Below are 24,536 nucleotides of genomic sequence, written 5' to 3'. Positions count from 1 at the left end.
CATGAAGGCAGTTGTCCATTTTGTAGAAAGATAAATTATCCAGAGAAGAAATTACAATGCCCAGGAGGTACCGATTCTAAGCACAGCATCTAAGCACTAAGGAAATGACATGTAGCCCATACCACAGAACTAGATTGTTCAAAGAACTTCTAGTTCAACGTATTGTTTTTACTTTATTTCCGTAAGCATACTTGATGTCATATGGAAACATGTTACAATTTTTTTTTTTTTTAGAAAAATCTGTTCCCCACTCACTTTGTTCAGTGGTTAGCTTGTCTCAGCATCAAACGTAGAACCAGAGGCTGAATGGCAATGATTGCTTAATCCAATGCCAACAAGGACATTTTTCACAAACATACTTTTGTAATTATTTTTCATCTAATTAGCTAACACAAAGTAATGAGTCCTCGTGGTCTAACGACCTTCTTGCTGTGACTGAGTACAGTCAGCTACAGTGAACTACATTATAATCCGTCAATCGTCACAATTTACGCTGAATTTAGTTCATTATGCAAATTTCATGTTTATTTTCGTTACAATAAAGTTTACCACATGGAAATGGGACCTTATGAAGATTTATTAACAAAAGAAAATTAAGAAGAACTAATACCTTTACTTGCACTTGACTCAGATTGATATTTAACAATCTTATGCCATGAGTGTCATCTATCACAAGTCACTACTGTTTTCAATGAAACATACAATATTAAAAATCTTTGCTATTCTCTCATAGAAACAGAGAGTAGAATGGTGGTTGCCAGGGGCCGGAAAGTGGAGGAAATGGGGAGATGTTGGTCAAAGGGTACACATTTTCAGTTAAAAGATGAGTAAGTTCTGGGGATGTAATGTACAGCATGGTGACTATCTATAGTCGATACTGTGTTGTAGACCTGAAATTTGCTAAAACAGTTGATTTTAAGTGTTCTCACCACACACACACAAAATGCTAACTATGTGAAATGGCAGGTGTGTTAATTATGATAATTGTGATAAATGTGTTTATTACATGATTATGGTAATTATTTCACAATGTGTATGTATATCAAATCATCACATTGTACAGCTTAAATGTATACAGTTTTGTCAATTATATCTCAATAAAGCTAGAAAAAATCATAAAGGTGATTAACGTATGAAAATCCATTATTGAAATATGAAAATTGTGAAATGCAGCTGAGAAGCCATAAATATAAGCTTTTTGGATTAATCACCTAAGTTTTCTGTAGTACTATCTTGGCATGAACATTTTCTTGGAACATGACATAGTTATAAAAATACTCTCACAAATTATTTTGGAGAGAAAAAAATATAGAAGAAAAATGGTATGAAGTGAAAAATTAGAAAAACAGTGATTGGAAATGGAATTTATACGCAGATGCTTTACAAACCCTGAAAATGGGAAAGATAATAAGTCTTTATTAATAAAAAGAGTAATAATTCTGGTGCTTAAGGAAACATTACTAATTAATTTTACTTTAGGAAAAAAACAAGTGGAGAAATCTGTCAGACACCACTGTAATCAACTGATCAAAGTTAACTCCAGTGTTAATGTCCTTATTTTGACAACTGTATTGTGGCTATGTAAGAGAATGTTCCAGTTTTTAGGAAATATACACTAAAGTATTCAGAGGTAAAGAGACATCATATTTAAAACGTATCCTCAAATGGTCTAGATAAAAAATGTGTGTGTGTATATCTATCTATCTATTTATCTATAGAGAGAGAGAGAGAGAAAGGAGACAGAATTAAAGCAATTACGGTAAAACTTTAAGAAGAAATCTGGGTGAAGGGTATATGAGAACTTTTTGTATTTCTCTTGCAACATTTATGTAAGTCTGCAAATTACATAAATCAAAATAAAATATTAAAACAACAACAAAAGGCAGGTTATGCTGGAGGTCTGATGTTAATGAACCAGCAAACGATCCAGATGAAAACAGGATGTAGAAATAGGAGGATTAAACTTTATCCTGAAAACTGTGGTATCTTCCAAGCCAAACACATCGATGGACATAATGTGTTTCCCCCGATACTTTTTATCCAAATCTCCTTTGAGAATACAATAAATTGAGCACCAAATCCTGCTTGATTCTCATCCTTTGGTAGGGATGGTCACTTAACTTAGGATATCCTTATAACAGTTGAGCTTAAGTTGTTTAAAACAGCAATCACCTTATTCATGAGTTAAGTGAATTCCCCTGGAATTGAAACACTGATACGCTGAACTCTGCATGACATCTGGTAAATAAAGGAATAAATATAGCCATATGTGGTCAGTGGCCAAACCTCACAGGAGAGTGAGATTATAACAGACGTCTCCTTCAGTGAAATAGACAACTGAGCTATCTTTCCACTCAGTTGCCTGGACATTTGTCTGAAATAAGCCAAATAGAAAAGTTACCTTGGCTTCTTATAGGTATAGCCTGCTTCCTAAATTTTGTCTTCTTGCCTTATCCCATCACAGCAGTCAATGAAAGAGTACATGTCTCAAAAGTAGGGTTTAACTTAAAGAAAAAGAAACAACTGGCATAGTCATTTAATTGTGGGTGCATATTGCTACTGCAGATATCAAATGATTTTTTTTTTTTTGCTGCGTCGGATCTTAGTTGTGGTACTTGGGATCTTCGTTGCTGTGTGCTGGCTTCTCTCTAGTTGTGGCGTGCGGGTTTTCTCTTTCCTGGTTGTGGCGCGTGGGCTCTGTAGTTTGCTGCACGCGGGCTCTCTAGTTGAGGTGCGTGGGCTCAGTAGTTGTAGCACGCAGTCTCAGTTGCCCTGTGGCATCTTAGTTTCCCAACCAGGGATCTAACCCACACCCCCTGCATTGGAAGGTGAAGTCTTAACCACTGGACCTCCAGGGAAGTCCCTCAAATGATTCTTAAAAGTACTATTGAATTCTCAAACTGTTGACTTTTATTAACGTGCATGCAGCATCGTGCTAGGCTCTGTGAACTTTGGAAAAGAAACAGAATAACTGATCCTCGCCCCAAAGAGCTTATATCTGGGGGAAAAAAAACCCCCGCATAAAACAACTAGAGAAAAACATCTAGGTATTAAATACACTTAGAAAATGACCAGAGCAAAATATGAAATTAAATATCTATGATGAAGATTATGATTACACACTAAATGTTGAAACTATAAATTCTAAAGGAGTGGCTGGCACCTGGCCCACATTGTCCTAACGGGAGGCTCAGCATAGATGTCATGTCCCCTGAGCACCAGGCAACGTGTGGTGAGTGCAGGGCTATAAATAGGAAATGACAGATAGTTTACAGTATATACAAACTAACTTAAGCAAGACTATACTAATGAAATTGGGGAACAGAAGCATACATAAACAGAGCATGAACATTGTATATAAACAAGGGAGCAAATATGTTTTGTGGCTGGAAATTGAGGGAGAAAGCTCTCCTTCTACAGAAAGGCAGGAGGGTGTGGTAGAAAGAGTATCAACTTTGGTTTCAGATACACTAGGGTTCAAATCCTGGCTCTTCCACTGTGTGAAACTGGGCGCATTAACTTTTGCAGATCTCATTTTCCCTACAGCTACTATAAAGCTACTAGCTTGTGCAATTGTTATTAGTATTAAATTCGATGCTCCATAAAGCATCTAGCAGAAGCAGGCATTCAACAAGGAGCATCCGCTGTTGTTCTCTGTGTCTCTGTTAAACATCCCACTGTGTTAATGTTGTGTCTGTCTTTCCCAGTAGGCTATGAGCTGCTTACAAAAGGGATTATGAGTTAATGGTCTTCGTATTTCCAATTCCTACTACAGTATCTGACACAGAGCGGATTCTTATTAATTGTGGAAATAATAAGAGTCATGAAAAACATACATTTAGATAATAATGATGGCTTAATATTAACTGAGTACTTCCTTTATGCTCCGATTCTGTGCTAGGAGCATTTCAGGGATCATCTTATTTCATTCCCATAACAATTCTTTGTTTGTGGGAATGAACATCCCATGCAAATGAGGAGGATATAGAAACCTGCCCAAGTTCATAGGGCTAGTAAATGGCAGAGCCCAGGCCTCAGCCAGACTGGACTCCAAGCTACCCGCTGAGCGGAGAACAGCTCTTGCTCTGTATTAGCCGAGGAAAATTCCACCGACCAATAGGAGTTTCAGAAGCTGTCTGAGTACTAAAAAGGCAGAGAATTCGGGAGAGGGGGTGAGAGCATTCCAGGGACAGGCAGCGGCTTCAGAGCCAGCTCTGATGTGAGACAGGAGGTGGGATGGGGGTTTGGAAGGGGGTGAGTCTGAGGGACAGGCCGGATGGGGCTGGCTGAGCACACACTGGGAAAACTGGGGCCTGTGCAGGTGAGCACAGAGGGTGAAAGAAGAGCCTCTGTATGGAGTTCTCTCCGTTGGAAGGGGCAGAGCTGGGGCCCAGAAGCCCAGAGACGGGCAGTGCAGCAGCTGAGGCTACGGATGGCATGGGGTAGAGTAGGAAGTCCTTCTGGGGCAGGACGGAGGCTTCAGGCTTGGGGCGCTGCAATTCTGGAAGGGAACTGAAAGAAAAGCCGCTGGATCTGGCAGCAGATTGCAGGCAGGCAGCGTTAGTTGCTCTTTAACATCAAGAGAAACAAATGTAGCAATAATGACTCCACTTGGTGTAGTGGTGAAGGGGGAACAAGACCACCCTGGGTCCCGGGCAGGCTTGCAGCTGTGTGACCTTAGCAAAGTGATTTAAACTTCTCTGGGTCCCTGTCTCTCTTCTGTAAAGTGGGGATGGTTTCTGTCTCCTAGGGGTATTGTGATTGCAAAACGATGGTGTATTTCGTTGGCTTTTTCTTCATATTTTCTACTGGACTCATGCTCCTTAAACATTATACAGAACTTGCTGTTTATTGGGAGAATTCTCCCAAACTGGGTCCCAGGTCCTTAATTTTAGTGGGCAACAGGCAATGGGGGATACCCTGTTGACCCCTCCAGGTTAACAGGTCTGACATCAAACACATACCCAACTCCCAACTTCCCAGCTCCCATTCCCTGATTTCAAAAGGCAACACATGTTTTGCAATCCTCCAGGCTCAAAACCTTCCACCCAATTTAAACTCTTCTCCTCTCACCCCATCCCCCATATCAAATCTATAATCAGGTCTTATTCCTTCTTTCACTGTAATGCCTTTTAGATTCATTTCTTCTCGGTTTCCACTTTTCTTTCCTCATCCCTATTTTTTTTTTTCCTTTCAGCGATCCTCTGATGACCTCTGTGTCTCTTCTTTCAACCCAGTGCCAAATTAATGACCAACGGATTATTTCGGATACCACTTATGTCGCTTATCTCCCTTTGTCAAGAACTCTCAATAGTTCTCCTGTGAGGGTTAGAGCGAGTTCAAATTCCTAGGTTTAGTATTAAACTTACTTCGAACTGGAATTCGGGAATTCCTTTCCCGAATTCTCCACCGGGGGATGGCACCTTGAATCCACCCACAGCTCAGCCCTCCAGCTTCTAGAAAGTTCCTCCTGCAGCCCCCTGGTGAAATTCTATGCCTTCCGGAAGACCTGGTTTGATTTCCATATCCCCAAAGATGCTATCCTTGACCAGCTATTCCATTCCCGATGTCCTTTATCACTTGGGGGCTCCACCCCGCCTAACACTGTTGTACACTCATGACTTTGGGGGTTGGACCCGACTTCTGGCCGAAGTTCCCATTACCAAGCATAGGCTCCCACACTCAATAAAGCTGAAAGAATGGAGGGCTGAGTAAATGGCCATGCTCCTGGCCCGATCCCTTCTTGCTGATCCTCAGCACCTACTCCTTCCTCTTCCTACCAGTCTGACCATGTCCGACCTCCGGACGCCACCAAGCAGCGTTGGGGTGGACTGTGTCCCCGAATCCAGGGCATTTCCGCGTCGCCCGATCTCCACGACTTAGCCCTGGGCCGAGGATAATGGTGCAGAGCCCGGCCCTCTGCTCTTACTCCCGGAGGGGCCGTTCGGTGGGAACTGGGCTGGTTTCGGGAATAGCGGCCACCAGCGCCCATCACCCCGCGGGGAAGGAGGGCTACCCGGGCAGAACGGCTAGGGGATTAGGTGTCGCCCCTCGCCCTCCCCCTCGCGGCCATTGGGCAGCCTCCGCGGCGCGCCCTGTGGACGGGGCGGGGCCCTCCCCATCTTCCCTCGGTTCCCTCCCCTGTTTCCCGGGGTGGGAACCTCGGGAGGCGGGATACGCGGAGGGGCTGCCGAGGGGCGTCCGGTTACATCTCCGCCTTCCTCAGCCTCCGGCCGCAGAGCCCCTCGGTTTGCGGGACGGCAGTCCGGGAACATGTTGGCCGCGGTACGCCGGAGCGGAGCTGCGTGGACGCGGGCGCTGCTGCTGCAGCTGCTGCTGGCGGGGCCCGGGGGCTGCCTGAGCCGCCAGGAGCTCTTTCCCTTCGGCCCCGGCCAGGGGGACCTGGAGCTGGAGGCCGGGGACGACCGCGTCTCCCCAGCCCTGGAGCTGAGCACTGCGCTCCGCTTCTTCGACAAATCCGACCTCAACTCGGTCTACGTGAGTGCGACCCCGGGCGGGAGATGGGGGCAGTTGTCTGGGAGGGCGCGGGGGGCTGACGCGGCGTCGGAAGGAAGGCCCGGGCGGGCCGGGGGCGCCCGCGGAGCCGGAGGGACGTGAGCGTCGTGGGCGGGGACCCAGACCCGCAGGCCGCCGGGGCGCGGGGTGCGGCGCTCGGTCTCCAAGCCCAAGGGGGCTCCCGCCTCCGCCCGGCCTGCCGACACCTCCCCGCCGCCTGGTCACTGTCGTCCGAGGTGCACTCGGGTCTGGGGAGCTCGTCCCGTCTGCGCCGCCCTGCGCGCGCCCTGCCCGACTCTGGGACACCGCGACCCCGCGACCCCGGACCCCGGGACCCGGGCGGCGTTTCCACCCCGGCGGCTGTGGACCGCATCACCTCCGAGAAGTCGGTCCGCGTCTCGCCATTGTCCCCTGCCTTTTGGGGACAGGACCCGGTGCGGTTGGGACCAGGCGCGGGCGCGGGGCAAAGGCCAGAGCTGGGTTGCAGCCGGCGCGCGGGCCCTGCGACTGCCGTAGGTGCCGGGGCAGGAAAAGACCGCCAAACCGGGCTCTCCGCCCCGGGAATGTAGCCGACAGCCCCTGCATTTGTGTGTGTGGACTCCGGATACGCCTTGGCAATGATTCTGCTCTCAGTCCAGAGTTCAGGGCTGGGAAAGGGCGCCCCGGTGATCCAATTTCCTGTAGCCGAGCACTGTCACCATGGGGGGCGGGGGGAGGGCGGCCAGATGGGGAGCGGGACAGGGACCTTTCGCTCTCTGGATCCTTCTCTGAACTGGCCGGGCTCGGGGACGCTGTCAACTTGGTAAAGTCCTTTCGTGCCGCCGCCTGCCGCCGCCGCGCACCACGTGGATTTCATATAAAGCTGTGTGCATTCCAGAAGTGGAGGGAACAACGCCATCAGCGGCTGGAGCTTGTCCTGCCGGTGAAATGGCTGTGCTCGTCTTCTGGCCGGGGCAGATCTCGCCCGCGACAGCACCCACGTGGAGCTTGTCGGCTTTGCCCAAAAAGAATGAGTCCTCGAAGTCTCCACCGACAGAGGGTGTCCCCTTGTTGGTTGACTGCCCTGACCTCCTTGCACAGTCTGCTGTAGCCTGTAAAACCCTGTCTTAGGTTTTTAAATGCATAAGATGAAATCCACAGGATTGCCAAGGAGACCAATTCTGTTGAAAAATGAGTTAAAATATTTTTTAAAAATTGTATTAAGTAATATATGCGTTTTTTTCCTTCTTAACCGTATTAAATAGCAAGGTGTAGCAGTGGATCCAGTGTACGATCAGCTAATGCCGGAACTTTCAAGGTCATGGGGACTGTAAACAATATTCAGAGATGCCTACTGTGACTATAATAGGAGAATATCTGTGACTTCTGTTAGTGGCCAGGTCATTAAGTGCTAATACTACTGTGTTTTGTTGCCTACATTTATAATGGAAGGAAATGCTAAATACCAGTTACGGGTTACTGAAAATTAAAATGAAATTTCTTTTTCTCTCTAGGTTAACAGACCCACTGAATTCTATTCATGAACCCCTCTGTTAAATTAGGGCCCTCCGCCCTTCTTTACTTGTGGCATCAGACTAACCACATTACGGTCTAAAGACCTAGAAAATCGATTGCTAAAAAGTGATTCCTGTCAGTCCACACCTTCTGAGCCAGTTTGGGTTTTTAATCTGCATTTCAGTGAGAAAGACTCCCAGAGCTCTCTTTGCATCTTATTTCTGTGCTTCAGGTTGGGTTCCCAGGAAGGACTCTGAGATGGAGATTAGCAGGTAGGTTATTTCATTAGGGTGAGCTTCGCAGATCCACAATTGTAGAAGGGAGGGCAGTGAAGAAAGATTGAGCGGAGTAGTGGAGCTGCAGTGAAGGCCAGCAAGGGCATCCAGCCAGTCCCCTGGGAGCTCTGGGGGTGGGCTGGCCTTTCAGAGCTCTCTCAAGTCTCCTGAGAGGGATGGACCTCCATGTCCTTACAGTGATCTGTGATTCCATAAGGGCTGCCCTGGACCCAGGTGTGACCCTCGGGTGAGGCAGTTTTTTCCACGGAGGCAGTTATCGAAGAGGAGGGCTGAGGACTGCATTCCCAGGAGCTGAATGAGGATCTGGTGCCACATCACAGCACCCACCACTATTTGTAGTTTTGTAGATGCTGTTTTGAGCTGATGGAAACCCTCACATGGCCCTGAGTGAAAGGGTGAATTGACAGGAAGTGTGAGCATGAACTAGATGGTCTGTACTGTTCTGGGCATTAGATTAAGAAAATGTAAGGAAACCCACTGAGAAGGAAAGTGATTATTGGATGAGTATATCTACATGTGTCAGGAACTTGCTAGTTTTACATTATTTAATCCTCAAAACAGCGTGCCCCCTTTTTTTCAGGTTAAGAAATAATAACAATAATTAGTAATTACCCAAGGCCATCACATCAGTTAAAAATACCCAAACTAGGGCTTCCCTGGTGGCGCAGTTGTTGAGAGTCCTCCTGCCGATGCAGGGGACACGGGTTCGTGCCCCGGTCCGGGAGGATCCCACATGCCACGGAGCGGCTGGGCCCGTGAGCCATGGCCGCTGAGCCTGCGCGTCCGGAGCCTGTGCTCCGCGACGGGAGAGGCCACAACAGTGAGAGACCCGCGTACCGCAAAAAAACCCCCCAAAAACCCAAAAAAAACCCAAACTAGGATTTCAGCCCAAATCTGTGTCTGACTCATAATGCTTTCAAGCATCAGACCTAAAACATGTGATGGACCCAAGGGAGTGCTGTGAGTTAGAATAGTGAGGAAAGATTTTACAGAGGAGGTTACATTTAAGACTTGAAAGACAGGTCCATTTTCAGTAGGCGGAGGGGGAAATGGAGAGGCCATTCATGGTGGGAGGTACTGCAGGGGTAAATGCATGAGGATGGGAACAAGCTTGGCATATGCTGGGAAAGTGAGGAATATGACCCCACTGGAGCAGAGTGTTTTTGTGGGCATAGGAGGGTTCAGCCTGGGATAGGCAGTGGGGTCAGGGGATAAATGTATCAGTTAGCTCTTGCTGTGTAACAAACAGCCACAAAAACGTCAGTGGCATATAACTATAAGCACTTGTTGCTCATGTATCTGGAATCCGCAGGTGGTGGGCTGATTTAAGGTGGCTTCAGCAGGAGCAACTGGGATGATCTGGTTCTGCTCTGGGAGGTGGTGGGGGAGGGAGGTGTCTCAACCTCCACAGCTGTTTTGCCTAATATGGTCATTAGCCATGTATAGCTATTTTAAATTAATTAAAATGAAATAATATTAAAATTTCAGCTTTTGAGTCACACTAGCCACATTTCAAATGTTCAACACCCTCACTAGTGGCTAGTGGCCACTAGATCGGACAATGCTGCTGTTGAATGTATCCATCACCACTAAAAATTCTATTGGATGGTGCTGCTTCAGAGGGCCAGCTTAAGCATGTCCTCTTTCATGGAGATGTCAGAAGCATAAAAGAGTAAGTGGAAATGCATCGTGCTTTTCCAAGCCTTCCCTTGGGTCATGCCTCCTAACATCTCAGGGACTAAAGCAAGTCTCATGGCTGAGCCCAGAGTCAATGGGTGAGGCAGGTCATCACCCTCCCCGCCCCCCGCCGTGGTGGTAACAGGCATGGATACAGGGAGAGCTGAAGATGTGGAGCCAAACGATGCAATACATTACATGGAGGGTCATGAAAGACGGCTCCTGGAAGGTTAGTGATTGCTGGGTTATACTGTCTGTAGCTGGTCACAAGCCATGCCCGTCTTTAGTAAGATAAGTCTGGCAGTGGTTTGCAAGACAGCATGAACAAATGGACAAGAAGAGTTTGGGAGCAGGAAAACCAGTCCCATAAGTTACTGATTTATCAGATATGCAGGAATTAGAGCGTACAGGAATGGGGCAAGGAGAGGAGCCGGTGAACCTGAGTTGATCTAAGATACATCGGCAAGATTTCTGACCAGTCACACGTGGAACGCGGAGGAGAAGGCAGGGAGGGAGAGGTTCTTGGTCTTGAGGCGTGAGTGAATGATTAGATGGTTGGCAGAGCTGACTCGAGTGAAAAGGCATTAGTCCAGGTTTGACTTGGTGGTGTTAGAGACCAAGAAGGGGACCAGAACGTGGAGATGCCCTGGAGCTTGTAGACCTTCAAAAGAGCAGTTAGGTTGGAAGGTGACTGGAAGCCTTGACACTGGTTTACGAGGGGAAGTAGGAAAGCAGGGAACAAGCTGAGAGCTGGGTTTGGAGCCCTTGGAAAGGGTACGATTAGTGATGACCCAACTCATCAGTTCTAACAGTGCGGTCTGGGGACTCCTGGGCGTCCTGGAGACTTTTTCAAGAAATTCACAGGGTCAAAACTCTTTTCCTGGTAATAAGAAAACGTTGTTTGCTTTTTATACTCGCGTGCTCTCATGTGTATATAGTGGAGCTCACTAGAGGCTACAGGATATGTGATATCTACATGTGTTGTGATATTTATCACAACAGATTGAATGTAGAAGGTAGGAGAATCCAGCTATCTTCCATTAAGCCAGACATCAAATTGATTTGCCCAAATGTACAACAACGACACTTCTCTCCCTAGGTACTTTTGGGTTTTATTTTCTTTAAAATTATGTTAACATGGAATGAGTTCATTATTATTTAAGTATTATAAATATTTAAATTTTTCTCAATTTTCATTTCTGGTATGATAAGTATTGATCAATATAACCTATATAAACATGAGATTCCGGGAGTTCTTTAATAATTTTTAAGAATATGAAGGGGTCCTGAGACCAAAATGTTCAAGAGCTGCTGATTTGATGGTATCTAGACATCGTATGCCTCTGCCTTAATTTGAGAGCTGTTCCAAGGCAGAGGGTATTGCTGGGGAATATTCCATGGTGGAGCGAGGGGCCATCTTGGTTTCCTAACTTGATCCTGTGGGCCATTGCATGATAAGATCTGATTCTCCACGTGGAGTAATCTCTTTATTTTTAAATCAGCACAGTCCCAGTGATGAAACCAGTCATTCTTTGGACCCCATCCTGAGTAACGAGAGGGGAGTGGGCCAGTGTTTAATCTAGTACATGATTTGATTACATATGATGTTACTCATGTCTTGATTCATACACTTGGAGAAATGAATTAGTTATTGTTCAATAAGTTCAGTTTGGGAAATAAAATTCTTTATGGCTATGAAAAAGTAATAAAAGGATATCCTTGGAAGCAAAAAGATTGTATACTGCTCTCCTGATGCATCTCCTCATCTCCCTTCCTCATGACTGTCTGTCTGTCTGTCTCTCTCACACACACCCCCCCCACATACATCTTCCACAAACTGATTTTCATTATACCACTTACATATAGGAATCTTTCCTTAAGTAAGGTAAATTTAACTCTTAAGATCTTCTAACGTTCTTCCTATTTTTACCCTACCTTCTCTGCCAATACAGGCCACTGACTTTCTTCAAAACTTGCTTCAGGGACTTCCCTGGTGGTCCAGTGGTTAAGGCTCCACATTTCCATTGCAGGGGGTATGGGTTCAATCCCTGATGGGGAAGGCGCGGCAAAAAAAAAAAAAAAAAGAAAGAAAATTTTGCTTTATTTCACCAACCTTACCAAGGAATTCGTTTTTAAAAAATTATTTATTTATTAAGGCCTCACTGCGCGGCACGTGGGATCTTATTTCCCTGACCAGGGATCGAACCTGCACCCCCTGCATTGGAAGGCGAAGTCTTAACCACTAGACCGCCAGGGAAGTCCCTGTGCTAGATTTTTTTTTTTTTTTTTTTTTTGCGGTACGCGGGCCTCTCACTGCTGTGGCCTCTCCCGTTGCGGAGCACAGGCTCCGGAAGCGCAGGCTCAGCGGCCATGGCTCACGGGCCCAGCCGCTCTGCCGCATGTGGGATCTTCCCGGACCGGGGCACGAACCCGTGTCCCCTGCATTGGCAGGCGGACTCTCAACCACTGCGCCACCAGGGAAGCCCTGTAACTTACTCTTGATCATGCAGACAAGCAAGTCTCTTAGAGTTCATCCTGTTCCATTGAAGCAACACTTGTGCCTATAGAACCTACTGACCCTGTGGTAGTTGCATTTGACATCAAGGCCAGTTTCATCTGCCATTTCTTGAAGCAACATATCCACTTGGTTTTGTGGTATATTGTTAGGGTTGTGGAGTGACTCATCGTGTCTTCCCTTTGTTGCGTTTGAACCTTCAGCATTTCCAGTTGGTGTTTACACGTGTCCATCGGGACAAACATCTTTTCATGGAGGTTCATATCCCTCCATGTAGCATCTGCAGAACCAACCAACGGCCGTGAACTTTGTCACCTTGCCCGTAGTCTGAACTCCTGCTGCCACAGCAGGAGCCCCAGCGCTCACACTCCAGAAATTAATTGCTTGTTTCCTCTGGTGGATTGCATTTTCAATGTGTATTCTTGCCACTTCTGGATTGCTCTTCTAAATGGCCTTTTTAATCTTGGCCTTTCCAGCCTTTTCTTCTCTCTCATATTTCTTGGCATTGTTATTAAGTTCTCTGACAGCAAACTACAAGTTAAATAGGTGTTTCTCCATATTCGACATGGTCCCGTGACTTTTTTGGGGAGGCGCAGGTTTGATGGGAGGGTACATGCAGCCCCGTCCTAGTCTTGAGCTGCAGGCCGGCCTGGCTCCCTGAGATTGTGTCGTATTCCTCTTGACATCACTCGTGGACCTGCCACACTTACTGGCACATAGGAAGTTTATCGTTAAGTCCGGGGCCACCACCCATGGTTATGCAGGTGGTTTGCAGCACAAGGCTCTGACTGAGGGGCCAAACCGGCTAAAGTCCAGCCCTCAGGCCACTCACCAAGCCCTGAACCTCAGCATGGGCCTGGGGCCATTCAGAGGAAGGGGTACTTGCTTCTAATTTGCCCAAAGGCGCCCTGTGGTCTAACAGTGGCCCTGGCTGAGTCACAGAATACTTGATAGAGTATTAATTTCTAATGGGGGCAAAAGTGAAATTGATGAATCAGGTTGATTAACCAACTTATAATTGAGGTCCAGTCACTTCATATCTCACCCTCTTATTATTCCAGACCTCTCTTATTATAAAACAAAGAGGTTTGATAAGATTATCTCTAAGGTTCATTTTATCGTGGATCTTTGGTATTCTCTGATCAAGTGACCAGGTGTTGAATATATACCTTTACTATGTACAGGACACTGGTTATTATTTCTCATATAATGCAGTGCAATGTTGAGGTACATCATCTAGTCATTCAACAAATACTTAATTTGTTGCCTAACATGCCAGGACCAGTGCTAGGCTTTGGAGATAGAGATTGAAACCAGAGCAGTGTTGTTTCTGCTCTTTACAGTCTAGTGAGGAAGACAGACATTAAACTAGTAACGACACTGTGACAAGTGCTATGAGGAAGAAGATCATATATTGTGGTGAAACTGAGCTAGACCTTCTCCACCTGGAACTAAAGCATGGGTAGGGGGTTAGCCATGTGAAAAGGGGAAGGGGCAGAATGGTGCCTCGTTACTGAGTGTGAGACCAGGAGCTTGTAGAGAGGAGGAGCTTGGCATGTCTTCAGGACAGAATGAAAGCCAGTGTGAGTGAGGGCGGTGGTGCAAGAACTGGGGGAGCTAAGTCAGACCCGGACACTGCAGCTCAGAGCCCTCCAGGTGTTTCCCTTTGCACTTAATGACATCCAGCTTCTCACCACGTGTGGTGATGGTACAGTCACGCTGGCTCTCCACCGTCATCCCTTATTACCCTGGCTGTCCTCACGTGCTGGGCTCCAGCCTCACTAGCCACTTTCTATTCCTCGGCCACAGCCAGCTTGTCCCACCCAGGTGTAGACACTCCTCTCCCCTCTGCACCGTCCGGTCACGCAGGTCTCTGCTCACATGCAGACGCCCGTGCGTGTTGTTTTGTTGCATTCTGTCTTGATTTCATCCCAGCATGTATAGCAACCTAAAACTAGTTTATCTGCTTACTTGTGTGTTGCTCATCTTTCCCGTTAGAGTCTGAACCCTTTGAGGGCAGCGTCTGACCTGCCTTATTCACCGCTGTCTCCCAGGTACACACCAGGAGTAGGGTCCGGGGCACATAGTGGGTGCTCTGTTATGATCTGTTGAATGAATGAAGGTATGAATGAACGCTAGGTATTCCTTACTTTATTCTATGAAGCAGTGGGATGCCATTAGAGATTCAAGCTCGATGAGTGACGTGATTTTTTTTTAATTTTTATTTTATACTGTAGTATAGTTGATTTACAATGTTGCGTTAGTTTCAGGTGTACAGCAAAGTGATTCAGTTATATATATACATGTATCTATTCTTTTTCAAATTCTTTTCCCATTTTAGGTTATTACAGAATATTGAGTAGAGTTCCCTGAGCTATACCATAGGTCCTTGTCGGTTATCTGTTCTAAATATAGTAGTGTGTATATGTCAATCCCAAACTCCTGATTTATCCCCCCCCACATGATTTATTTCTAAAAGATTTCCATTTCCTCAACAAATCAATGGCATGGGAGAAAAAGGAGGGAGAACTGCATAGATTAAAAGAGGCTTAAGAGACAAGCTAACCAAATGTAAGGTAAGGACTTTGTTGGATCCTGATGGAAACATGGAAACAAACTGGCCGTAAAACACATCTTGGAGACAAACTGCTTTTCTAGGAGCGATACATATGGAAATATGGACAGGTGAAATAATTTGATGCCTGGGATTTCATTTAAAATACTTCAAAAAAGAAAAAATAAATATGCACATGTGTGGAAGGAATAGATAAAGCAAGAACTAGAGTGTGTGGATAATTTTGGTGATTGTTCTGTGTGCGTTTGAAAATTCTCCCTTAAAAGTAGTCTAATTAGGGCTTCCCTGGTGGCGCAGTGGTTGAGAGTCCGCCTGCCGATGCAGGGGACGCGAGTTCGTGCCCCGGTCCGGGAGGATCCCACATGCCGCGGAGCGGCTGGGCCCGTGAGCCATGGCCGCTGAGCCTGCGCGTCCGGAGCCTGTGCTCCGCAACGGGAGAGGCCACAACAGTGAGAGGCCTGAGTACCGCAAAAAAAAAAAAAGTAGTCTAATTATAAAAGTTTTTAAAAAATGATGCTGCCTGTGGGTAAAGGACTTTTAGGGGAGGTGTGGAGGAGGAAGAGTGAATTCTACAGCTAAAGACCTGTTGCCAGGGTCCAGGGGAGGGTGGCGGTGGTGTGTGGACACGGGTTGAGGGTTCTAGAGCTATTTGCAGGTGAGTGTAATGAGGCTTGCTCATGTGTTATCTCACCTGAGACACTCAGCAGCCCTGTGAGGTCGCTCAGGCAGGTGATAGGATGAGCCCCCTATTATAGAGAAGAACACTGACACATGCAGCTAAGGGCCTTGTCAAAATACACTCAGCTCGGGTCGAGGTAGACCGTGAACTCAGATCTTCCCACCCCTAGTTCTGCGGTCTTTATACTGTGCCACCTTGGATACCGACTTCTTCCCCTCCTTCCTTCATTTATTCATTTGACAGTCTCTCATCAGCACTGTAATGTTCAGACTTTGGGGCCAGGTGTGTGAGGCTACACTCCCCATTGCATTGCTTGTGAAAAAAGTTGGTTCTTATCCCTTAAGGAGCAGGTTTCTTAAGTGCTTTGTCCTCAGGTAAATTTTTTTCTTAAATATTTTTGTTTTTTGGCCATGCTGCATGTGGGATCTTAATTCCTCAACCAGGGATCGCACCTGTGCCCCCTGCAGTGGAAGTGCGGAGTCTTAACCACTGGACAACCAGGGAAGTCCCTTTAATTTTTAATTAGAAATGTTTTCACACACACACACAAAAGGGGAGAAATGAGTATCATGAACACCCATAGACACATTACATAAAGGTAACTGTTGTTAGCATTTTCCCTATTTGTTTAATTTCTCTTTACTCATGTATCCAAAGTAACAATAAATTACAGTCATCATGACATTTCATCACCAAATATTTTACTATGCATTCCTAAGACAGTAACAGCATTTCCCTACCTAACCAGCATACTATTATCAAACTAAACAAAATCAGTAATAATTTCCTGTTACCAGTTTATGCCGAGTACATATCAAATCTCTCCAATATCCCCAAAGCTGTCCTTTGTAGCTAGACTCATTCAGACTGGGGCCCAAAGGATGACAAGCATTACATTTGGCTCTTTAGTGTCTTTTACTTTTTTATTTTATTTATTTATTTGGTTGCACTGGGCCTCCTTAGTTGCGGCTCGTCGGCTCCTTAGTTGTAGCACGTGGGCTCCTTAGTTGCAGCACGCCAACTCTTAGTTGCGCCATGCATGTGGGATCTAGTTTCCCGACCAGGGATCGAACCCAGGCCCCCTGCATTGGGAGCACGGAGTCTTATCCACTGCACCACCAGGGAAGTCGCTAGTCTCTTTTAATTTTGACCAATACGCTCCCCCTTTTTATTTCTCACTCTATTTAAGAGTCACAGCTTAATGTCCTGTAGAAGGTCCCACCTTCTGCATTTGACTGTTTCTTTGTAATGTAGTCTAGCCTGTTATTCCATCTCTGTATTTTCTGAAAACTGGTAATTTTGAAAATATTCAGGTTAAACATTGTTTTCTTTAGAAAACACGTAGAATTTTATTTTTAAATTAATTTGGGGAATAGTAAGACAATGCAAATGGTTAACAAAACTTGTAAAAACAGTGTTAAGGGAAGTTTCCTTCCTACCCTGGCCTCCAGGCCCATCGTTCTCTCCCCAGAGACAATCACTATTCATGAATTTTTTATCTCTTTGCAGAGAGAGTCTCAAATGTACAAACATATGTATGTACACATTCCCCCTTGTTTTCTACACCTCCTTGATTTTCTAAATAACAGTGTTATGAGATATAATTTACCTACCCTAAAATTCACCGCTTTAAAGTGTACAGTTCAGTGTTTTTTGTATACCCAGGGACTTGTGCAACCATCACCACTGTCTAACTCCAGAATATTTTGCTCACCCCCCAAACAAACCCAGTATCCTTCAGCAGTCATTCATTCCCCATCTCCCCCACCTCCCCACTGCCCCGGTCCCTGGAACCACTAATCTACTGTCTGTCTCTATGGACTTGTCTGCTCTGGACGTTTCGCGTAAATAGAATCATACAACATGTGACCTTTTGTGACTGGCTTCTTCCACTGAGCATAACATTTTCAAGCCTCCTCCACTTTGCAGTACTTAGCAGTTCCTAGTTCTTCTATGACTGAATAATATTCCATGGTTTTATTTTTCCTTCCATAAGTTCATGGATATTCAGGTTGTTTCTCCTTTCTGGCTATTATGAATAATGCTGCTATGAATGTCCGTGTCCCAGTTTTCGTGTGGACATCAGCTTTCAGGTCTCTTGGGTATATACCTAGGAGTGGAATTGCTAGGTCATATGGTAACTCTATGTTTAACGTTTTGAGGAACTAATAATATCAGGAGGCAAGTGATGTCTGGTTGTTGCTCTGCTAGCTGCTCGTGTTAAGGTGATGACAGCTAGATCATGTCTGTCGTGTTACATTTTTCCCCTTGTAAGCAGAGAGCAAGCTATGGGGTGATACTTTGTTTGGCCTTATGCAGCTGTCCCCTTGCCCACCAACCTTTCACTTAATGTCTGTAGCAACCATTGACGATCTTTGCCTGAATCAATTATTAAATTAACGGTTGCCAAATTGTGTCTTATTTTGTCTTGTTGTTTACTTGTTGGTTTCTAGCATTCTTTCTACATTTATTAGCTGGCATACTCCTGTAAAGAAGAGCTTTCCCTCATCAACTGGGGCTTTTGGGTTACACTGACATGGTTTGTTCTGGAAAGGCAGATAAGTGCTTAATTCTTTCCCTATAATTTCTGATGTTCCAATTAAGGGACTGGTGTTGAAATTAAGGGATTGGTATAATCCAAATTCAGGGAGTCCTGGTGCCCTAGTCAGCACAGGTGAACTTCTGATATCTCTATCCAAGGTGTTAAGGAGGGGCACACTTCTCCCCAGAGACTGAGGGTTTGGACAAGGCCCTTCTCTTGCCTTTCCTGATCACCTTCTGTTCTGGAATGCTTGAAGGACACTTCTACCTCTTCTTTTTTTTTTTTTGGCGGTACGCGGGCCTCTCACTGTTTTGGCCTCTCCCATTGCGGAGCACAGGCTCCGGACGCGCAGGCTCAGTGGCCATGGCTCACGGGCCCAGCCACTCCGCGGCATGTGGGATCCTCCCGGACCGGGGCACGAACGCGTGTCCCCTGCATTGGCAGGCGAACTCTCAACCACTGCGCCACCAGGGAAGCCCACTCCCAACCATTTTTAAATGTTGGCAGATAATCTCAGGTAGAAATTTCCTGCAGAAGAGATGGGTAATTTATCCTGAGTCTCTCATTAGACATTAACTGGATTAAGTTTAAAACACTGACTCATCTTTTAACTATTACTACCAGGTTGCCCCTTGTTTTTATCTGCTAATCCTTTTGCTTCTATTTCTAATTCAAGCCAGAGTCATTTCTCTGGTTCTGTGGAGTTAATAGAAAATATTTGCAATTTAGACTCAAGAGTTTCGTTCTCGCACTTCTGGTGTATGATCTTAGGCAAGTCCTATAAACGGAAATTCATTTTTTTCTCAAATGAAGAATGAAGATGATATTAATGCATGCTTTACTAGGTTCACTACAATAACTGGAGTAAAAATGCTTTGTAAACTGTCAAGTACCACTCAAGGGGGCAGGCCTCAGGTCCCCTCTGGGCTCTAGGCTGGAATCAGTTAACCTCCACCTTGATTGTGTCCTTAGTTCAGGCTATTTCAGGGACTTCTTTCTCAAGTTTTTCTTTTCTTAGGCCCTTTTCATTTTCTAGGTTTTTCTAGCTGCCCAGTCTCTATCTGTGGAGCCATCCCATGAAGCTTTGCAACTTCCAGGACTTTTGCTCCCCATTTCTCTAAACTAGGTGGCTGAGTATAACAGAAAGAGCACCGGTAATGGACTCGACCAGATGTGGGTTCAAATCTTGGTCCCATCACTTGCTGGCTATGTGACATGAAGCTAAATTAAGTCTCTTGTCATTTCCTTGTCTGTTTCATACACGTGAGAAGAGGGGTGGTTGTATTAAATTAAAAAAAATGCAAACAGCTTTAGTAAAGGGCCTCAAACCTAGCAGTAAGTGTTTGCCTCCCTTTCCTTCTTTGGCCTAAATTATTTTACCTTAGGTTCCTGCTTCTTCCCACCCATGGAGTTTGCTTTTGCAACTGCAAGCAATTTCATTGTCTTCCCAGTACTGCTCTTTGCATTTCTAAAAGGAGCCCATTTGTTTCTTATTTGTGCCTACCTCAAGTATTCTTAACCACATCTGTTTTAAAGAAGGCTTTCCCCTCAGGGTTGCAGGGGAAAAGCATCCTGCCCTGGGGCCTGCTACCAGGCTCATTGAAGTCAAAAAAGATGGCTGTTGTTTCCCTTCCTCAGCGTTTGCTTGAATGTAAGGGATCTAACACATAATTTTACTGTATGGAGTATCTGCATTCAGACTTTCTCCAGGCCTTCATTTGCCTGTGAGTTCACTTTAAAGATGCACAGGAGATTGGAAGTGCTTTTTTTTTAAATGGGGGCCACTTCCTCATCGTGAGTTAGTGCTCTGTCGCCTCTTACTGTCAGCTGAGTGGAAACAATTGTAAGTAAGTGGCTCCAACTGTTAGCCCTGTGAGGCTTGCATTTTCACCCAGGGGCGTTTTGTGATGTAATTGATGGTGCAGCTGGTTGAAGAGCCTGTTTGGTGTGTTCCTTGGGGTGAGTGCATAGGTGCATTCTGTACAGGGCTGTTAAGTTGCGTTAGTAACACGCTGAGCTGAACATTAACTTTGCTGAAGGAACTTCTTTTTCCCAGTGTGAACTGTCAGCAAGATTCAGGGCGGTATTTACGTTGGTCAGTGTGCTGGAGGTAGCTGTCTTTCAATAAAGAAGCAATGTATTATTACGCTACCAAAAACCTCAGCGAGGCAATTTGTGGTTAGAGTTACCTTAAGACAATAATATAACATCATCATCATCATCATCATCATTATTACTTTAGCCCTCAATAATACAGACAGACTTTCTCAGGAATGCATTCAATTCATAGGAGTTTTGGGACTTCCCTGGAGGTGCGGTGGTTAGGACTCCGGGCTTCCATTGCAGGGGGCGTGGGTTCGCTCTCTGGTTGGGAAACTAAGACCCTGCAAGCCGTGCAGTGTGGCCAAAAAAAAAAAAAAAAAATTCACAAGAGTTTTGCCATGTTATAGTTACCAAGTCCAAGCCCATACTGCTCGCTGAATGACAGGCCAATAAATCGAGAGAGGTGTTGGGACAAGGAATAGTGACTTTATTTGGAAAGCCAGCCGACTGAGAAGATGGGGGACTAGTGTCCCAAAGAACCATCTTCCCTGAGTTAGGGTTCGGGCTTCTTTTATACCAAAAGGCAAGGGGGTGTGGTTGGTTGGTGCCCACTTCTTGGTGCCAGAATCCTTTGTTCTTGCAGCTGTCCATGTAGGTCTGGTGACAATGTTCCTATAAACGTCCAACAGGACAAATGTTATTCTCTGTTCTGCAACTTTTTATCTCTATATGAATGGAGAAGTGTTCTACCTTTAAAGTTCAAAGCCTTGAGAATGGGCTGTCCTGTATATTTCAGGCTACAGGCAACATTCTTTGTTTTGTTTTGTTTTTTAATAATAGATCTTTATTGGAGTATAATTGCTTCAAGGTTAAAATGAAAGAAACAGATCCAATACAGAGTTAGATTTGTTCTTCCCTATTACATAATTCACAGCAAGGAATGTGCTGGTGCCACTGGGACTCAGGGCACCTAAGTCAGGACTCCAAGGTGCTAATTGCAGACTGTTAAAAGATAAACTGGGGCATATTAAAATTTTTAAGCGTTTATTTGAGCAAAAATCGATTTGAATCGGGCAGCATCCAATCTAGCAGATAGAAAGGAGCTCCGAGGAGCTATGCAAAATGAAAGACTTTTATAGGCAGGAGGGAGTGGGAACAGGGAAGTTATCTGGCCAAAAAAAAGCAGGTCCTAGTATTGCAAAGTTACTTTTCTTTAGGGGAGGGCAGGGGTCTACCCAGCAGATGACCTCACTAGTGCTGATCAGGTGGTTTCTGATTGACTGGTTTAAGATTCCATATAGAGTGGAAACTATAATCAAGTCTCAGTTTGGTGATGTGGGGCTTAGCATAAGCGACTCCATTTTGGGCCTGTAAATGGTCCAAAGATAGAAAGAGGTGCAGATGTAAAGGAGCTGGTGCTAAACCCTGCTTGGGGAGGGCAGGAGGGCTTCACAGGGAGAAATGGGACTTTGCCACGGACAGGAGCTGAGTGAGGGTCTTTGAGGCCGAGGGGACCATGAATGCAAAAGCACGCAGTGTTAAGTAGGTGAAACACCATGGTGAGTTTGGAGAAGTGCAAGCAATTAAAAAGAAAAATTCCAGCGCATCTATTTCTATTCTAGACTTTTCCTCACCAACATTCATATCAAAACTAAAACCTGGTCCTATAATCCACGTAATTTTTCAGCTGGCACAAAGTGATGAACAGAAAATAATACTGGTGACTGCTGTATAATACTTATGTTTAATAATTGTTTCTTTCTGGACTCCGGGCCCTGCACCTGGTGCCTCAAGCATCTGCAACTTTTGGTTCCTGTTAATTACTAAACCTGCTTTCACCAGCACCTTCTACTCATTAACACAATCTAGCGCGCCCAGTGCAACTAACATTCCTGAAAATCTCTGGTAGAGGAGAGGCAGGGGTTGTGAGGGAAGGGGTGGACCTGGGGAAGGAGGAATTCAGACAATGAACGTGGGCCCTCCTCCTCGCAGAGAGCATTCATGTGGGCTTAGCTATAAAAGTTAACTCTTTCTTTAGAAACTTTAAACTTTAGATTAATCACTTCATTATCTATTTTTTAAAGTTCATTTTGAAAATTTTAAACATATGCACAAATAGAATATTATGATGCAGTCTCATGAATCACTCAGCTTCAACATGTATCCATTTATGGTGCGTCTAGTTTCACCTATATCCCCACCTATTCTTAATATTCTCCCCTCTTACCTAAACTGAATTGTTTTTAAACAAATCCCAAACATTTTATTTCATTGTAAATATTTCAGACTGTATCTCTAAAAAAGTGACTTTTTAAAAACAAAACGGGGACTTCCCTGGTGGTGCAGTGGTTAAGAATATGCCTACCAATGCAGGGGATATGGGTTCGAGCCCTGGTCCGGGAAGATCCCACATACCACGGAGCAACGAAGCCCCTGTGCCACAACTACTGAGCCCACGTGCCACAACTACTGAAGCCCGCGTGCCTAGAGCCCGGTGCTCCGCAACAGGAGAAGCCACCGCAATGAGAAGCCCGCGCACCGCAGCGAAGAGGAGCCCCCGCTTGCGGCAGCTGGAGAAAGCCCGCGCGCAGCAACAAAGACCCAACGCAGCCAAAAATAAAAACAGAAACAAAAAGAAACCCTGCAAAATCATGATCACACCTAAAAAGTTAACGATATTTCCTTAATGTCATCCAATATCACATAGGTTCATAAAATAATTTATTTGACTTTTCAGTTGACTGGTTTAAATCAGGATCCAGGCGAAGCCCACACATCACGTCTAGTCGATAGGTACCTCACGACTTCTGAAATCTACAGGTTCCCCTCACCTTTTTTCCATGCATTTGTTAAAGAAACTGGGTATTTGTCCTTCAGGATGTCCCATATTCTGGATGTTGCTGGTCACATCCCTATGCTATCCTCTGAGTGTGCTTCTGTCCCCCGTATTTCCTGTAAAGTGGTAGTTACATCTAGAGACTTGCTCAGACTTGAGTTATCGGTTCACATTTATGCAAAGTGTTTTAGTAAATCGTGTCGCACTCCAGCGGAAGAACCGCGGACACATAATGCTGTGGCCCTTCTTGAAGCTCACCGGGCAGTATTTCTCAAACAGCCTTGGGGGCTTCCCTGGTGGCGCAGTGGTTGAGAGTCCGCCTGCCGATGCAGGGGACGCGGGTTCGTGCCCCGGTCCGGGAGGATCCCACATGCCGCGGAGCGGCTGGGCCCGTGAGCCATGGCCGCTGAGCCTGCGCGTCCGGAGCCTGTGCTCCGCAACGGGAGAGGCAACAACAGTGAGAGGCCGGCGTACCGCAAAGAAACAAAAAAACAAAAACACAGCCTTGGTGGGAGGCTGTATCCCTATGGACCTCCCCTGTGCACTTCCTGGAGGGCGTCGGGAAGGGAGGGAGCTCAGTGTGCCAGGCAGGGGATAAACTCTGTAGCTGTGGCACAGACCCAAGACGGACCTGGTCCTGGACCGCAAGGGATGTACTGTGGCGGTGGGGAGAGCGGCCAGAGCTGGCAGACGAGTCAGTGAGATCCCTGCAATCTGTGGTCTGTGCCGGGAAGGACACAGATAGGAGGCGGAGACATAAATGGGGGCCAGGCGTGAGGGAAGGGAGGAGGAGGGGCCAGCCAGGGGAGCCTACCCTGGATGGATGGAGGAGGCTCCCTTATTAGGTGTTACTTCAGCTGAGCCCTGGAAGAGGCGAGAAAGAGCCCGTTATATGGGTGCAGGAGGTGGGGAAGAGGGATGCTGGTGGTCGCAGGGATGGAGAAAGTGCCGTATACTTTGGAGGCCGGACACACAGGACATGGGATGAGAAGGAGCAAGGAATCAAGGCCGCCTGCCAGGTTTCCTGGCTTAAGCAACTGGGTGAACAGCTGTTATGGCGACAGCCCTGGGCAGCTGAACAGGCGGCTGCGTGACTCTCTCTGTGGTGCCCAGTCTAGTCCCTTTGGAGATGGTGTTACCGACCTGGGTCCTTCGATTCTTTTTTTTTTTTTTTTTTTTTCGGTACGTGGGCCTCTCACTGCTGTGGCCTCTCCCGTTGTGGAGCACAGGCTCCGGACGCACAGGCTCAGTGGCCATGGCTCACGGGCCCAGCCGCTCCGCGGCATGTGGGATCTTCCCGGACCGGGGCACGAACCCGTGTCCCCTGCATCGGCAGGCGGACTCTCAACCACTGCGCCACCAG

The 24,536-nt window shown here is 46.1% G+C and overlaps 1 protein-coding gene, 1 long non-coding RNA gene and 1 pseudogene across 3 annotated transcripts in view; 2 read left to right on the top strand and 1 right to left on the bottom strand.

The window, feature by feature from the left end:
* Window positions 1-24,536, top strand: part of LOC125961122 (uncharacterized) — a 136,964-nt gene that overhangs the window by 1,782 nt on the left and 110,646 nt on the right. The gene's annotated exons all lie outside the window — the stretch shown is intronic.
* The window catches only part of NID1 (nidogen 1), a 94,415-nt gene continuing 76,038 nt past the window's right edge, over window positions 6,160-24,536 (top strand). For both annotated transcript variants that reach the window (XM_033431280.2, XM_004271552.3), the window contains exon 1: window positions 6,160-6,498. In XM_033431280.2, coding sequence (XP_033287171.1) covers window positions 6,274-6,498 — 225 coding nt within the window. In that variant the 5' untranslated portion in view covers window positions 6,160-6,273. The remainder of the gene's footprint in view (window positions 6,499-24,536) is intronic.
* On the bottom strand, window positions 12,261-14,739 carry LOC125961118 (charged multivesicular body protein 1b-2-like; annotated as a pseudogene).

This window comes from Orcinus orca, chromosome 14, assembly GCF_937001465.1.
Source record: "Orcinus orca chromosome 14, mOrcOrc1.1, whole genome shotgun sequence".
In the NCBI taxonomy this organism is placed as follows: Eukaryota; Metazoa; Chordata; class Mammalia; order Artiodactyla; family Delphinidae; genus Orcinus; species Orcinus orca.
This window is presented reverse-complemented; position numbering and strand designations above follow the sequence as displayed.